Genomic DNA, 16,760 nt, shown 5'->3' on the forward strand with positions numbered 1-16,760 from the left:
ACTTCACTCATCTGTTCATACCTTTGATGATGGCTGTATGGCTCTGCCTTTGCCTTTCCCTTTAACGGGATGACGAAAAAAATTACTCATCTGTCACTTGTCAGTCATAACTGTAACGGATTGATGTATTTTGTTAGCACAAAATTGATCAATACAGAGTTCAGACTGTTAGATGAAAATATTTAATATTATCAGAACAGAAATTTGAAGTGTAGGTTTAAAGATTTATTTAATGTTCTTTTAGGTACATAAAACTCTGATAAATTTACTGATCTTTCAAGGGGAATTAATATTAATTCATAACTATGACTGTTAAGTTGCTTTTCGTATTGATTATAGTAACTGCTATGAAAACAGGTAATGTAAAAATCTAATGTCTAAAAAAGTTTTGATTTAATTAAAAAATTAGCAATTACTATTTTTTTATTTATATTCTAGTTTATTCCATAAACTGTTACCAGTGTTCTGGAAGCGATTCAAACAATCCATTTGAATGCAATGAGTATTTAGATTCCGAAACGAATTTAATTGCAAATGATTGTTCTTCAATTCACAATGCCCAGTATTGTATCAAACATGTAGGAAGATTTGAAGGTACAATAAGATCCAATATTGAACTAACATTAACAAAACAATGGACTAATCAATCAATGGCTGGGCAATACTAACTTAACCTAATATTAATTGAGCAATTGTTTGAATTTGGGCTTTGACTAATAGTTCTACTTGAATAATTGTCTAACCTATATTAAGCTTTTAACATTTACTTTTAAGCAGGTGGTTCTATTGAATGTTATCAGTGTAATACAACATCAGAGTTGGAATGTAGTGATGGTATGATGAAGCTTGATGGTGGTATGCTGAGTGCCACACCCTGTGACCAAGTATATAATGCCCAGTACTGCATCAAGGAAATAGGTCTTTACTAAAACTTTTGTTGCATGCTAAACAAGAGCAAAGCATCTACACAGAGTATTTATAAATATGCACTATAAAATAGATTTGAGAGCAATGACATAATAACTAAGTAATCTAAAACATGTAGGGTGCTGTTGTAAGTTGTGCTAGTACAATTATTTGCCTCTGAAGGTCTATCTACAGAAATAAAAGAATATCTTTCAAAAATGTGAGAGAAGAATGTTGAATTTTATTTATTTATATTATACTAACTACTTGCTGACCCACCAAACATTGTATTGCCATACAAAGTAATACCAAAAAAAAATCTTTCGGGCTATAAACAATAGATGTTGGCCGATTCTCAGACCTACCCGATATATAATATAATATTGACACACTTTTTACACAAATTATCTTGCCCCAAGTTAAGCATATATAGCCTGTGTTATGGGTAACAACACAATGATATATTTAATACAATATACTATATATATAATATATTAAACATACATAAATTTATATAAACATACATAAATACATTTAAATGTCCATGACTCGGAAACAAACATCCATATTCATCATAGATATGCACACAAAGTTAATACAAATTGTTTCGGAGAAGTTTGGTAACAAACAAAACAACATGAGACTATTTATTTTTGTATTAGAAAATCTTTAGTTTACACTGTACTGCATGTTTAATTATGGAACTGATGTGATAACATCTTAATGTGTGGCAATCTTTCATAACCATAATGTTTATTTTTCTTTTCTTTCTTGCACTACTGCTTCTAACTTACAGCATTTAAATAGCACTTAATCTGCATGCATGTAACTGTGAATGATATTGCATTGGTTAATTAACATCACCAAATATTACAATTATAAATTACATTTTGGTTGTGTGACCTATTGTTTAAGGTAAGTTTTTAACATTGTAATTTAAGAAAATTTATTGAATTAGGTGTTACTTTGCGGAAATCCATAATTATACAAATGATTTAAGTTTTCTTTAGTGTTAATTCCGCCAATATTTATACATATTATATATATATATAACGAGACTGAGTCTGGTGCCAGATTTTGGAGAGACAACATGTCCTGAGGATGCCTTGTGTAGAGGCAAAACACATGTTGAATTGTTTTAAAGACAAATATGGGCGGAATTAACACTAAAAAAAACTTAAATCATTTGTATAATTGTAATTTAAATAAATAAAAATGTTTGTTCCACTCAGGGGTGTGCATTGAATTTCTATCATGTTAGGCACTGTGGATCTAACTAGTTGTAGTTGAGCTTTGGAATAAACAAAGATTGCTCACCGTAGGTATTTAGTATCTAGCTTAAGTAAAAATTTCATGAGTAGTTTGGTAATAAAATAACAGAACTAAGTTAAACTTAACTAACTTTAACACTAGTGCTATATTTATAAGTTCATAACGAGGTAGGCCTAATTGCATATATGATTTGCACACCCCTAGTTCCAAGACTTCTTAAGAAACAGGTAACTTGCAGAAGCAAAATTATGTCCTTAGAGCTAGATGTAAGTATACATAATTAAACCCCTATTTTTCATTTGTCACTAAACAGTTAATTATATACTTCTTACTATATTATCCGATATATTATTATTTTTACTATATTATAGAAACCAATCATCTCATGGGCTGCGTTCAAGCGGCAATTGACGACGTGCTTGCACAGATCCCCTCCGCTGAAATCGTAGTCTTGGGTGATTTCAACGGGCACAATGCCGAATGGCTTGTATCACGTACCACATACTACGCAGGGCGATCTGTGCATAATTTTGCATTGGCGTATGGTCTGTCCCAATTGGTCGAGTCGCCAACGCGGCTCCCGGATGTGGATAGCCACATGCCGTCCTTATTGGATCTTCTGCTGACTACACATCCCGATGGTTACCAGGTCTTTGTCGACGCCCCTCTCGGAACGTACGACCATGGCCTGGTCAGGAGTGTAGTGCCTATCCGACGCCAACGTCGCAGACCACCAGCGACCCGCCGCGTTTGGCACTACAAGTCAGCAGATTGGGATAGGATGCGTTCCTTTTTTGCATCCTACCCTTGGGGCAGGGTTTGTTTCCCTTCGGATGATCCTAGTGCCTGCGCCGTTGCAGTAGCCGATGTGATACTACAGGGTATGGATATTTTTATACCAAACTCTGTAGAGCCCATCGGTGGCAGATCACAGCCCTGGTTCGATGCGTCAGTTAAAGCAGCATCTGACTGCAAAAAACAGGCGTATCGAGCTTGGGTTGCGGCGCTGGGCACAAAGGATCCGAACTGCACAGTTCTTAAGAGGAAATACAACCGTGCCTCCAGCTTTTTTAAGCGGCAAATCGCCCGTGCAAAGTCAAAATCGGTGAGCAGCTTTCCAGTTACCCGACCGGAACACGCAAGTTCTGGTCGTTGTCGAAAGCTGCTCTTGGTAACTTTAGCCAGCCGTCCATGCCGCCGTTGCACATGAGGAATGACACCCTGGCCCATACGGCAAAAGAGAAAGCCGATCTCTTGTGCACTCTTTTCGCCTCCAACTCGACTCTTGACGACAACGGAAAAACCCCGCCGACCATCCCGCGGTGTCAGAGCTCTATGCCTGAAGTACAGTTCAGACAGAAAACTGTTAGGCGAGCTGTTTTCGTTGGACGTCAGGAAGTCGAGCGGGCCGGATGGCATTTCTCCAATCGTGCTTAAAACGTGTGCCCCTGAGTTGACGCCGGTGCTAACGCGTTTATTCCGGTACTCTTATTCTAAAATCATGGAGAGCATAATTAGCCGTCAGCTCTTGGTTTATCTAGAGGGTCACAAGTTGATCAACGACCGACAATACGGGTTTCGCCATGGTCGGTCGGCAGGTGATCTTCTGGTATACCTAACACATAGATGGGCAGCGGCTATTGAAAGCAAGGGGGAAGGCCTGGCAGTTAGACTGGATATAGCGAAGGCCTTTGATCGTGTATGGCACAAGGCGCTCCTCTCCAAACTTCCATCATTTGGGCTTCCCGAGAGCTTGTGCAAGTGGACCTCCAGCTTCCTCACTGGGCGCAGCATACAGGTCGTTGTCGACGGATATTGCTCGAACCCGAAGCCCGTGAATGCTGGAATGCCCCAAGGCATCTTCTGCATATCAATGATATGTTGGACACCTCCAACATTCATTGCTATGCAGACGACAGCACTGGTGATGCCGTATACACTGGCCATGCAGGTCTCTCTCGGGAAATCGTCGACCAGTGCCGGGAGAAACTTGTGTCTTCTATCGAGTCCTCTCTTGAGAAGGTCGCGGAATGGGGAAAATTTAACCTTGTCCAATTTAACCCCCAGAAGACTCAAGTTTGCGCGTTTACCACTAAAAAAACCCCATTTGTCGTATCACCGCTCTTCGACAACACTTCCCTCAAAGCCTCGCCCAGTATTCCGATACTAGTATCGGAATACTGGGTCTCGAAATCTCGAGCGATTGCCAATTTCGTGGTCATCTGGAAGGCAAAGCCAAATTGGCTTCAAAGAAACTGGGCGTCATTAATAGAGCACGGCAATACTTCAAGCCGGCCCACATACTAGCGCTCTACAAAGCGCAGGTCCGGTCACACATGGAGTATTGCTGTCATCTCTGGTCTGGCGCACCCCAATATCAGCTCGATCCATTTGACCGCGTGCAACGCAGAGCAGCTCGAATTGTCGGGGACACAGTGCTCTGTGAACGGGTGGATCACTTGGCGTTGCGTAGAGACGTCGCTTCATTGTGTGTCTTCTACCGCATTTATCACGGGGAGTGTTCCGAAGAGCTGTTTAACCTGATTCCTGCCGCCGAATTCCACCTTCGCACGACACGCCACAAGTTAGGATATCATCCTCACCATCTGGATGTGTGGCGGTCCTCCACAGTGCGGTTTTCAAGGAGCTTTCTTCCACGTACTACAAAGCTGTGGAATGAGCTTCCTTGTGCGGTGCAGGTGCGGGACGATACGACAAGGGTACCTTCAAAAAAAGCGCGTACACCTTCCTTAAAGGCCGGCAAAGCTCCTGTGATTCCTCTGGTGTTGCAAGAGGCGGTGATCACTTAACAACAGGTGACCCGTACGCTCGTTTGTCCTCCTATTCCATAAAAAAAAATATATATAAACAAACACCCATGGATAGTTAAGACAAGTGTAACTGCTTTTAATCTTTCCTAGTACAGGAAAAACATAAATATAATATCATGAACCCAATGTTGTGGATCCCCACATAATTGTAAATTTTATTTTCTATTCTGTGATTACACCACTACTGATTTATCTGCTTTTGTTTTCCAGCTGAACAGAAAATTATACTTTTTAATTATAAAGCTTGTTTTTATAGTATATTAGGGGTTAAAGTATAAAATTGCTGTTTTGTACTGAGAAAATAAACTTTTTTAAAAGGTTAAAAACAACATTTCTGCCACCGTACACAAGGGTTATTTACACAAGGGTCTTTGCTGTACAAACTGAAGGAATTTTGTATTGCTTCTTGACATTTTTGTATAAAATCCACTTCCCATCAAATGTAATCGGAAGTAAAACAATTCAGCCAGTAAGCCGAAACAAGAATTTCATACATAAATTCCAATAATTATTAATTGCATGCTATGATTGTAGAAAATTTATTGAATTAGGCGTTACTTTGCGGAAATCCATAATTATACAAATGATTAAAGTTTTCTTTAGTGTTTATTCCGCCAATATTTGTTTTTAAAAACAATTCGACACGTGTTTGGCCTCTACACGAGGCATCCTCAGGACGTGTTGTCTCGCCAAAATCTCGTTCTCAAATTCAGTCTCGTGCCAGATTTTGGCGAGACAACACGTCCTGAGGATGCCTGAGTCCGATGAATTGTTTTAAAAACAAATATTGGCGGAATTAACACTAAAGAAAACTTAACTCATTTGTATGCTATGATTGTAGTTTGACTGGCGCGCGTTATAAAGAAAACCCTTTGTTAATTTTAAAACAAAAATTTGCACCTTTTGATGGTCTCTCTATCACAGTAAGGATCTGAATCCTATACATTTATATCTCATTCCTTATATACGTATTTTAACATTTTTTTATATATTATACCTAATTAATAAGGTATTGGTATGATAAATACAACATGTAATATGAATATATTATTTATTCTTGCAGATGGAATTGGTACAAAAAGGTTTTGCTCGTCATTAGATTTAGGAAACCAATGCAAATATGTGCAACAACTGGGAGATGTGTTGGAATATAGGACCTGTATTTATACCTGTGATACAGATGGTTGCAACAGTGCCTCGACTTTGAGAATGTGTTTCACAATATTTATTTTATGCTTTATGTCGATTTGGATAAATCAAGTCTGAAATAATAGTGGAATAAGATTTTCTATACTAAGATATTTAATGTGTGTGTAAAAGCATGTTGCTTTGATCCTTTTTATACAAACATTCCAATCCACCCGTCCAGTACATAGCTTTAAATATATTTTTATATACAATTCTTACATTTAATAAGTTTTTTTCTGTAATTTTGTAAATAAAGAATATTAAACGAAACGTTTTTCTAATACATTGAATAACTATGATTTAATCTTCATATAATTCAAGTACCTACCTATAAAAATTATGCTAGAATGTTTGTGTGTAATAAATATATTATTTATTTAAAATGGAAATAAAATATGGTAAAGGTATAACACCCATACAGCCCACGCTAGAAATGTAAAAATTACAGAATATTAAAAAATAATAAGCAGCATCTTGGCAATTTTTTTTGATATTCATAAGTGTCATTTTCGTGACCTACATGGAGTATTGTAGTATAAACATAGTGATTTTGATTTGATTTATACTAAGATATTTTTCTATTATTATTATAAGTTCTTTTTCTTATTGACATTAAAATATTTAGTCTCATGATTTAAACATGGAATAATTATTATGTATGTATTTATAATGTGATTTTGATTTGATTTATGGTAAGTTTTTTTTCTTAAGTTGACATTAAAATATTTAGTCTAATGATTTAAACATGGAATAATTATTATGTATATATGTACGTATTACCTAATATTTCTATGAACCTACCATACCTTATCAAGATTTAGTTGTCTGTGGCACCAAAAAAATTGTGCTGTTTTGACGACATTATAGTTCGGTATACGATGCTTTTTAGGCTATATTAAAGTATCGACTTTTTCAGACACAATAAAGTAATGTACTTATATTAATGATCGTGGTTGTAATAAATGACACATAAAAGTAGGGGAGTAGTAAAACAACTTTATTTAAGTATGTGTAGATTAACCATTTACTATCACTTGGAATATGATTTTTAAAAACCATTTTATGAAACAAAAATAAAAAACAAATATTCATGTCCACATATTTATTGAAAAATTTGTGCTACACAAGCATGATATAAAAATACACAATAAATATTAACATCGATTTTGCAAAAACTAGGCTAATGTCAGGCTAATATGCTATAATAATACTTTTCAATTTTTAAAATACAAATCATTGGAATGTAAATGTTTATAAACTAGTTCTTAGACTCACGTATTCTTCTTTTCAATTAGAAAAAGATTATTTTGAAATCTACATTTATTATTTCTCCAACTTCCTTTTGAAACTTAAGGCTCAGGTACAATCTCAAACAAATTTTGATATGATACATTTGCATTTGCACAAATAGGTTCATTAATTACAAAAATATTTTTCAAGCCCAAACTTATATCTAACACTAACGAAATATTTCAGGTTCCATTTTTGTACACTTCAATCACAATTGAAAGTTTTTGTGGCATTATTGATGTCTTCATGCCATGCACACAGTTTGAGCGCTTAGCTAAGCGCAGCCAAGCAGGCTTCTTAGAGCTGGAGAATTTTGTATTATTGTATCTTTAGGGAAAAAAAGGTAGCTAGAGATATGGCTGTGGACAGCACGAGATGACAGTGTTTCTATATCAAACTGACAAAAACAAATGCATAGATTAGTCAAGGGCGACACAGTTATGCTAAAATGTACCAAATGTTTAAATGTCACTATAAAATTTTATTGCTTTATACATTACGTTATACATTACAATTCCGCTTAAAAACGGTGACGAAAAAAACTGCGTGCGTTAAAGTACAAACGTCAGAAGTGAAACCTTGTGCCTGAACCTCTAAACTGCATATGAAGTCCTGGTACGCGTTGCTAGGTTGACACATAATTTCAACCGCTATTTAAGACCGCTATTACCGCTACCATATTTATGTTCTCCTGGTGTCTATACAGTAATACGTCTTGCGCATAACGTCAGAATATATTAAGGCATTCTCGCGTCATACATAAGACAATCTCTTCTTCAACTATGATCGCCTGGTACCAATAAACTATGTTATTCTCCCACGAAATCTTATGAATTTATGTCTGTCTCTTTTTACTGTCTCGCTTTTTCGTTTCATCGACTTTCAAATAACAACGAATAAAGCTGAAAAAGTTTTCACTTCAAAAAAAATAACATTAATAACATACGTTAATGGACTTAACAAAAAAAAAAATAAGTAATTCATCACGCAACGCATAGACACACGTATAACACGGTAGTCGCGGAAGTAGAAGGCGGGAGACGAACACAAGAACCTGTCACTTGATCAACGAAGGTGTCACGCTTTATTTATTTAAACGGAATTTTGATCAAAAGTAAGTTAAATAACTTGATTATGGTACAATTTGGCATAACTGATCTCATATATGACAATCAATAGAAAGTCGCAGTTTGCAATCAGTGATATTATTATATAGATGTATGTTGTATTATACCCATGAAACAACCGATATGTGTTCCGCGCAGTACACCGATTTGATTATTGATTAAAACAATAAGAAAAAAAAATACAGCTTAATTCACTGCCAAAATATGACCTACGACAACAAGGAAGCTTTTCGAGTCATGCAACGTGTGTAATAAAAAATGCCCCTCTATATATAATATCATTGATTGCTTTTCTGTGAATTTACTGGGTTTACGACGTCTCAGCTGCCATTCAACATAATATTTTCTTGCTATCGAGAAATACTAGAAATTCCACACGTCTATTTAAGGCCATGAAATAAGCTATTTCTTATAGATGAAACAATTACAGTTCTTAAATTCTATCACGTCTTACATCATTAAAATCACTATAAGATCCCACAGCAAGCATTACTTAACAATCCATACAAACTTAACATAAGTAACACAAACATTAACACTAAAATGAACTCAGACTTGCGTACACTCACTAACAAAAGTGTTTTTATCAAATAAAAAATAATACTTCTATGTGCATTTCAAAACAGTGCCAAAATCAAACACAATATCCCTGAAATTATTGCACATTAAAAAATAATGTTCTAACGTATGTCATGATCACACAGTAAAATATATTTTACACTTAATTATAATAATAAAATATCATACGAAATGTACGTAAAAAATCAAAGCATAAAATTAATTAATTGGAATGATTAATTTTGATGATAAAATTTAATTACAAATATAGTATATACCATAAACATGTGGTAAAAAAAGTATAAAAGAAAATTTATAAAACTACTCAATTAATGCATACTTTTACTTATACAAGAGAAAAACATAAAGTTGTATCCCAAATTTAAGGCCAATTTAGTCAATAAACTATAATATAGGTAAAAGTACAACAATTACAAATACATTTTAAAAGCTGATTAATGTATTACATCACGAGTTAGCCGCCAAGCAAATTATTGGCACAACTAATGGGGCCAGCCACAAAATGATTTTACAATTCCATAAATTTCGTTTACAATGTTAATACTTGTTCATTTTTAGGCTTCATATTATATAAAAAATGCATTGAACATTGAGCGTAAATATTAAAATGAGTAAACTTATAACTGCGGCTCCTTGTTGACATATTATTGTCTATGGAAATATATTACCATGTCATTAACATTGACGAAACGCCCGCATTTCAATTACATTGATACTTAGATTAAGGATTGGTCTCCGCTGCACTCCAACTAATACTACGCGCAAGTGGGCGTACTCGAGCCAGTACCGAACAATGTGTGACGTTGACGTGTTACATACTCTGTTAAACTTCGCTTATAATAATTGAAACTAAAATAGAATGTAAAACTTTGATAAAATAATACTACATGAAATAAGAAAGACACTGGGATCACATATTATCTGTAAGGATTTTGTATTTTATTAATTTCAATGTAAACTAAAACAATGCGTATGTTACAAAATTTGAAAGGTGCCATTGAGTGTCAAGATGCTACGCATACAAGCATGTAATAGTTAAATGTAATATAAAAAGCTATTGTTTTTAGGTAGTGCGGTATGTAGTTAGAGTGTAGTGGAGACCAATCCTTAATCTAAGCATTGATACTTGAACATCCACATCAAATATTCACAATAACTTTCCCTCAATCACTTAATCTAACAAATTATCATGATTCACCACCTATCACATATCCAAATTATTTTAGGCTTAGATAATAAATAAAGCAAGGATGACTCACATTTCGAAAACAAACACTTTTAGCGTCGGAAGCTAGCTGCAGACAGAGAAACAGCAACGTAGTTAGTTGTCACGTTGCAGCATTGCAATGTGTTGCTCAAGCTCACGCACTCGTTGCTGACTGTTCTGCAGTTGACGTTTCACGATACGCAGCTCTTCGCCTTGGCGGTTGAATGCAAGCCGCAGCTGAAAGGAAATATGTGTAATAGTTATTTATGCAACAGTTGTGTAATAAACACGAATGTGGGTTTATAATAAGATAATAGTATCACATGAGTGTTTTAATCAACAGTTGAATACAAGACTTTATCTACACCCACAATATTATGAATCCTCTTTATAAGATTTTGAAACAGTTAACTTACAGCTAACATTTAAAAAGCCAGTCCTAGTAACCATTACATCATCCAAACGAGTGTTGTATTAAATTTTATCTACACCCATGCTTTAAATCCTCTATCAAATATTCTGAAACAGTTAGCTTATTGCCAACATTAAAACACCCAATGTTCTAATAACCATCATCCAAACGAGTGTAGTAATGTTGTACTGAATTTCATAACAACACTCCTATGTTTTTTTTTCGATCCCTTCATGCTCAAAGTGTTTCAACAGTCAGCCACATTCTTATTGCTCGATTCGTGGCATCTGTATGAATTTCAAAAAAAGAACATTTTGGATTACGCGCGTTCCACACGAACAGAACGTCGCGCGCCGTAAAAAAAAGTAAGTTATTCGAATCCCCGCCATTTTTCTTCGATATTTTTATTGTTTTGTTTACAAAAGATGAGCGTGTAATTTCCAAAAGAACATAATATTCAAGTGAATTTTAATTATTGCACTATATAAAATGTAAATTACTACTAAAATAAATAATTCTTTCATTAATACTTAGTTTATTTGTATATAATCAGTAATGGATGATATTAGATTACTACTAGGACTGGCTGTTTTAATGTTAGCATTAAGCTAACTGTTTCAGAATAAAGATAATAAAAATATGAATCCTCTTAAAGAAGAGGATTCATATTTTGGGTGTAGATAAAGTCTTGTATGCAACTGTTGATAATTAGGTACTAAAACACTCATGTGATACTATTATTATTCGCCTCGTGAAATAAATCCACATTCGTGTTTTAATACTCCTTATTACACAACAGTTGCATAAATAACTATTATGCAACTGTTGTGTAATAAAGGGTATTAAAACAGGAATTTGGATTTATAATAAGATAATAGTATCACATGAGTGTTTTAATACCTAATTATCAACAGTTGCATACAAGACTTTATCTAAACCCATAAATTATGAATCCTCTTTATAAGATTTTGAAACAGGTAACTTACTGCTAACATTAAAAAAGCCAGTCCTAGTAACCATTACATCATCCAAACGAGTGTTGTATTAAATTTCAGTACAACATTACAACACTCGTTTGGATGATGTAATGGTTATTAGGACATTGGGTGTTTTAATGTTGGCAATAAGCTAACTGTTTTAGAATTTTTAATAGAGGATTTAAAGCATCGGTGTAGATAAATATTATTTAATTACACAAATAAAATTTAAAAACAAAATTTTATGAACGATGCGGGACTCGAACCCACGACCTCTCGCGTTCCGTGCGAGTGGCTCTTCCAACTGAGCTAACTACAAAAGCATACAAGATTTTATGACGATACGTCACTCGAACGCTAATGTAATGTTTACACATTTCTGCTTTACCGCAGAAATAGGCGCCGTGGTGTTTCCCATAATCTATCCGGCATTTTGTGCATAGGAGCCTCCCACTGGTAAAAATGTTGGAATATGTGTAATAACGTACCTCGTGTTCAGTGGTGAAGACGTCACCGTGTGTTATCTGCTTGTAGAGTGGCACGGGTTCCATGTCCTCGCTCTGTTTGCCGAACATTCGCTGCAGCTGGTGGAACTTCATACTTTGGTTCGCGCTCGTCTTCTGACTCTTGTCCATTGCCTATGCGACATTTATTAGTCATTAGAATGGCGGTAATGAAACAAGCTAATATAATATTGTGACGAAAATATCTACCTACTCAATAATGAGCTAGATAATATCTGAAATTGTTGTTCGTAAAAAGAGATTAAGGATAAAACCACTTATGAAGATATTTTATAGCATTACTTAAATTAATTAATTATATACAAAAGATAATTAATATGGCGTACAGACAGAATGAATAGAAATTAAGATTAAAAGCACTTGGAATTTCTGTAACTCTTATTTTGTATGAAAATAAGGGACGAGACGAGCAGTAAATTCAGGTGATGGTAATTGATACGCCCTGCCCATTACAATGCAGCGTTGCTGAGGATTCTTTAAAAACCCAAAAATTCAGAGCAGCATTACAATAATTGGGTTCGTCACCTTGAGACAAGATATTAAGTCTCATTTATCCAGTTATTTCACTAGCTAGGGTGCCCCTTTAGACCGAAACACAATAATGCTTACACATTCCTGGTTCACGGCAGAAATAGTCATAATAATATATGGGTACCATAGGTACACTTTGGCTGGCTAGAGCCAGCACCTGTGCAAGGGAGCCTCCAACTGGTAAACCTTCACCTTCACTTCCTTTGCCAGCCCCAAGAACTATTTTTTTTGTTAATTTGTTCCTAGTACAGGCATGTTATTTATCCGAGTCATGGATGTTTATATGTATTTATGTATGTTTAAGTATATTGTATTAAATATATCGTTGTCTTGTACCCATAGTACAGGCTATGTCTAGTATGGGGCAAGATAATTTGTGTAAGTGAGTTTATATTATCACTAGCTGACACAGCAAACGTTGTATTTCCATATAAAGTATTTAAAAACTAAAACTAAAGCGGATTTGTAGATGGAACAGAATAATATAAAAATCGAGATACAAAAATAGTTGTAGATCGTAGAAAGGTGAAAATTTGAAGTAGTTATGTATTTCTGAATGCTAAAAAATTGTCAAAAACATTAAAAAATATATGTAGAGGGTCACCCTTAATCATGTAGGTATATGAAAAATAGATGTTTGGCCGATTCTCAGATCTACCCGATATGCACACAAACATTCATACAAATCGGTTCAGCCGTTTTGGAGGAGTTTAGTAACAAACACCGCGACACGAGAATTTTATATATTAGATTATGTTCAAGTTGTAGGCAAGTGTTCGAGGCCATACAGCCAGAACTATGGCGCGCTAGGGACAATGTAACAAAAATGATTAAAGATTTTTTTTTCTTTAGTGTTAATTCCGCCAATAGTTGTTTTTAAAACAATTCGACACGTGTTTTGCGTCTACACGAGGCATCCTCAGGACGTGTTGTCTCGCCAAAATCTGGCGCGAGACTAAGAGTCGTCTAACGTAACATAAGGCTTCGTTCACACGGCATTGTCCTGCACGTTTTTTTGCAGTATACGTCTTAACGTATAAATAGTAACCATACAACGTACATAGATCCATTCACACGTCGATTGTACTGAAAAAAAAAGTGTACCGCTTATACGTTTAAACACATACTCAACGGACTTGTCAAGCAAATCGAATGAACTTTGACGTATTCGGTTCGCAGTAGCATAAGGTATAGCTTTGTCTCCTTCACACGACACAATGTCACACGTTTTTTATCGAATAGCAACCGAAGAAGCGTTCAGTACCTGAGCGTCTTTTGGAGGGGTGTGACAACTGTGTGGAAACTGCGGCTATTCGTTTTTACACGAATGAAAATTTACCATATGAACACCCGGTTGACTATACGTTAAAAAAAAATCTTACAAAAAAACGTGCAGGACAATGCCGTGTGAACGAAGCCTAAGACTTAAACGCAAAGTAACGCCTAATTCAATAAATTTACAATGTAACACGTCTTGTAGTCAACTCACGTGTACATGATCGTTGTCGTTGAGGTGGTTCTCATGGTGCCAGGTGCCCAGCGGGCGATAGTCTGGCGTGGTCTCCCGCGACAGGAATGCGAACTTCTTTCGGTTGTTAGCGTCTTGTGGCTGCAATGCCGGCGCGTCCTTGTTGCTCATTCGCGGCTTGTGGGTTGAAATCGTCACACCTGCAAACACCAATCAAATATTTAGCACACATGGGCGAATTTTACTCACTCGATGATTCTCGCCAACTTCTTTGACATGTAAGACATATTTTGATTAAACATACGTAAATAGAGTTCGAGTTCCATTTAGTAAATGGTAAAAAAAATTACTGTTACATTGCAAGGCATTGATGCCAGTGTTCCAAGTTTTTATATTAGTGATCAATAGTAAAAAAAGTAGACATGTCAGAAGTGAAACTTGCATTGTGCATGAACCTCTAAAATATGAAGTCCTGGTACATGCTACTAGAATGACACATGATTTCAACCGCTATGAAAGACATTACTATCACCGCTACTATTTTTATGTTCTCCTGGTATCTATGTATAAATACGCCGAATGCACGACGTCAGAATATATTAAGAAGGTATACTCAAGTCATACATATGACAATCTCTTCTTCAGCTATTATCGGCTGATACCAAAACACTGTAAAATGCTTCCTATCTCTTTTTCTAACATGTGAAATCTTATGAATATATGTGTCCGTCTCTTTTTACTGTCTCGCTTTTTCGTTTCATCGACTTTCAAATCACAACGATGCTAAAGAAGTTTTAACTTTAAAAAGATATTAAATTTGATGTAGGTTACCAGTTTTCATGCTGATGAGTAAGGGCGGTGCGTTCATACCACTGAGCCAGTCTTTAGAGCTCAGAGCGGGCTGCGGCGCCGCCGTGTCTGGGTATAGGTCCTCCTGTATCACAATTTATATTTAAAACTTATTAGACGATTAGACAAGCTTTCGTGTTAAAAAATGTTTTGGATGAGGGAATCCTGAAAGAGTATAAGGGAGATCTAGCATGAAAAGTTGAACTGGTCGAGTGTAAAATATATAAATTTGATGTAATAAAGTTTCTCTCTCAATTCCTAGTAATTAACTCGTTATATAATTACACAGCTGTCATTCTATGCAATTGGCAGCCATTGTTCTACGTCATAAACAACCATTAAAGGCCTACGCGTTATGCTATCAAAGGGCTCAACTAAATAAAATCATGGTGAATAGACACACTAGAAAATATAATCGTTAAGTCAAGTATAACGGACAGTGCGGATTTCGAAACTGCATTATGCCTGTTCGATCAATCTGCAAATGAGGGTGGTGGAAGGAAGTGACCGCTAAGGTTATATTTTCTAAGTACCCTCAATTTGGTCAAGTGACAGCTGTCAACGCCTACCGGCTTGTGCGAAAAACACACAGAGTCGAGAGTCCGCGTCCGACAACTTTGAAGAAGAGGTGCTGTCAATATGCATTCTGAAAACTCCCTTGTTCTATTGTTGCGTCTTACGTAACGGTTTCGATTCATAAGTCTCCTTTTAACGGCCGTGACGAAATATTGAGTTACGTTCTATTGAGCTACGAGTGCCGTGCATCGAGCTGGAAGTTAAGGTGCTGGATCCGTGGCAGGAAGAGGCGAGGAAATTTAAGGTTAGTGGTCACGATTTTATCGTTGGCTCGATTTTGCAGATTGAGGTAGGCATCTAAGAGGACTCACATTAATTCCTCAATTATAAAAAAATAAAGTACAGTCCATTTAAATAAAAATTTATATCGAATTACCAGCGCTACTTGTAATATAACAATGCCATAAATAAAATGTATGATAAGGTAGGTCTCACTAGCCGCTACAAAGTAAAGGCATAAAAGGCATTTATTTTCTCAAAATTGTTTCATTTAGAATTCTTTTTGATGTCATTTCTTATACTACTAGACACTACTAGTGGTGGGTGCTAAAAGTTATAACAATTAATATTAACTGTTAACCAGAAAATACCATTAACAATGTTATTAATAAATACTCTAAAAGACTATATTTAACTTCATAGTTAATTTTTTAAGTCAGGACTCGGGTACCTAATTATTAATTAATGATCTGTGATCAGCGCCATCTATCGAAAACCGTTATGGTGTCGTATTATACTCGAGAGATTCAATCACTGTGTTCGATATGAAAATAGGAAATAGTTTCTGAAAGTGACACTAGATGACGTATAATCTAAGACTATTTATTTTATATGTTTCAACGCCATCTAAAAAATTTTAGTACACTATTTTAAAATTATCACAACTTCTATTATTGCAAAATAGACTAATTTTCATAAGTGACATTTTCACAAGTGAAAAATACAATGCAAATTGGTGCCTTATTTAAAATACCATAAAGTCTATGTTTATTTAAATGAAAAAAATTAGCACATTTATGTTAT

General features: G+C 35.4%; 2 protein-coding genes across 3 annotated transcripts in view; one reads left to right on the forward strand and one right to left on the reverse strand.

Annotated features, from left to right (window-relative positions):
* Window positions 1-111: 111 nt before the first annotated feature.
* LOC126967258 (uncharacterized) lies at window positions 112-6,467 on the forward strand. Its single transcript, XM_050811748.1, has 4 exons — window positions 112-357; window positions 439-594; window positions 778-918; window positions 6,073-6,467. The coding sequence occupies exons 1-4, from the start codon at window positions 306-308 to the stop codon at window positions 6,273-6,275; spliced, it is 552 nt and encodes a 183-aa protein (XP_050667705.1). The 5' UTR covers window positions 112-305; the 3' UTR covers window positions 6,276-6,467.
* A 1,493-nt stretch (window positions 6,468-7,960) lies between these two features.
* The window catches only part of LOC126967169 (coronin-2B-like), a 40,463-nt gene continuing 31,663 nt past the window's right edge, over window positions 7,961-16,760 (reverse strand). For both annotated transcript variants that reach the window (XM_050811633.1, XM_050811634.1), the window contains 4 exons: window positions 15,144-15,246; window positions 14,334-14,512; window positions 12,278-12,427; window positions 7,961-10,637 (listed from right to left, as the gene is read on the reverse strand). In XM_050811633.1, coding sequence (XP_050667590.1) covers window positions 10,515-10,637; window positions 12,278-12,427; window positions 14,334-14,512; window positions 15,144-15,246 — 555 coding nt within the window. In that variant the 3' untranslated portion in view covers window positions 7,961-10,514. The remainder of the gene's footprint in view (window positions 10,638-12,277; window positions 12,428-14,333; window positions 14,513-15,143; window positions 15,247-16,760) is intronic.

Source organism: Leptidea sinapis, chromosome 12 (genome assembly GCF_905404315.1).
Source record: "Leptidea sinapis chromosome 12, ilLepSina1.1, whole genome shotgun sequence".
NCBI classification, from domain to species: Eukaryota; Metazoa; Arthropoda; class Insecta; order Lepidoptera; family Pieridae; genus Leptidea; species Leptidea sinapis.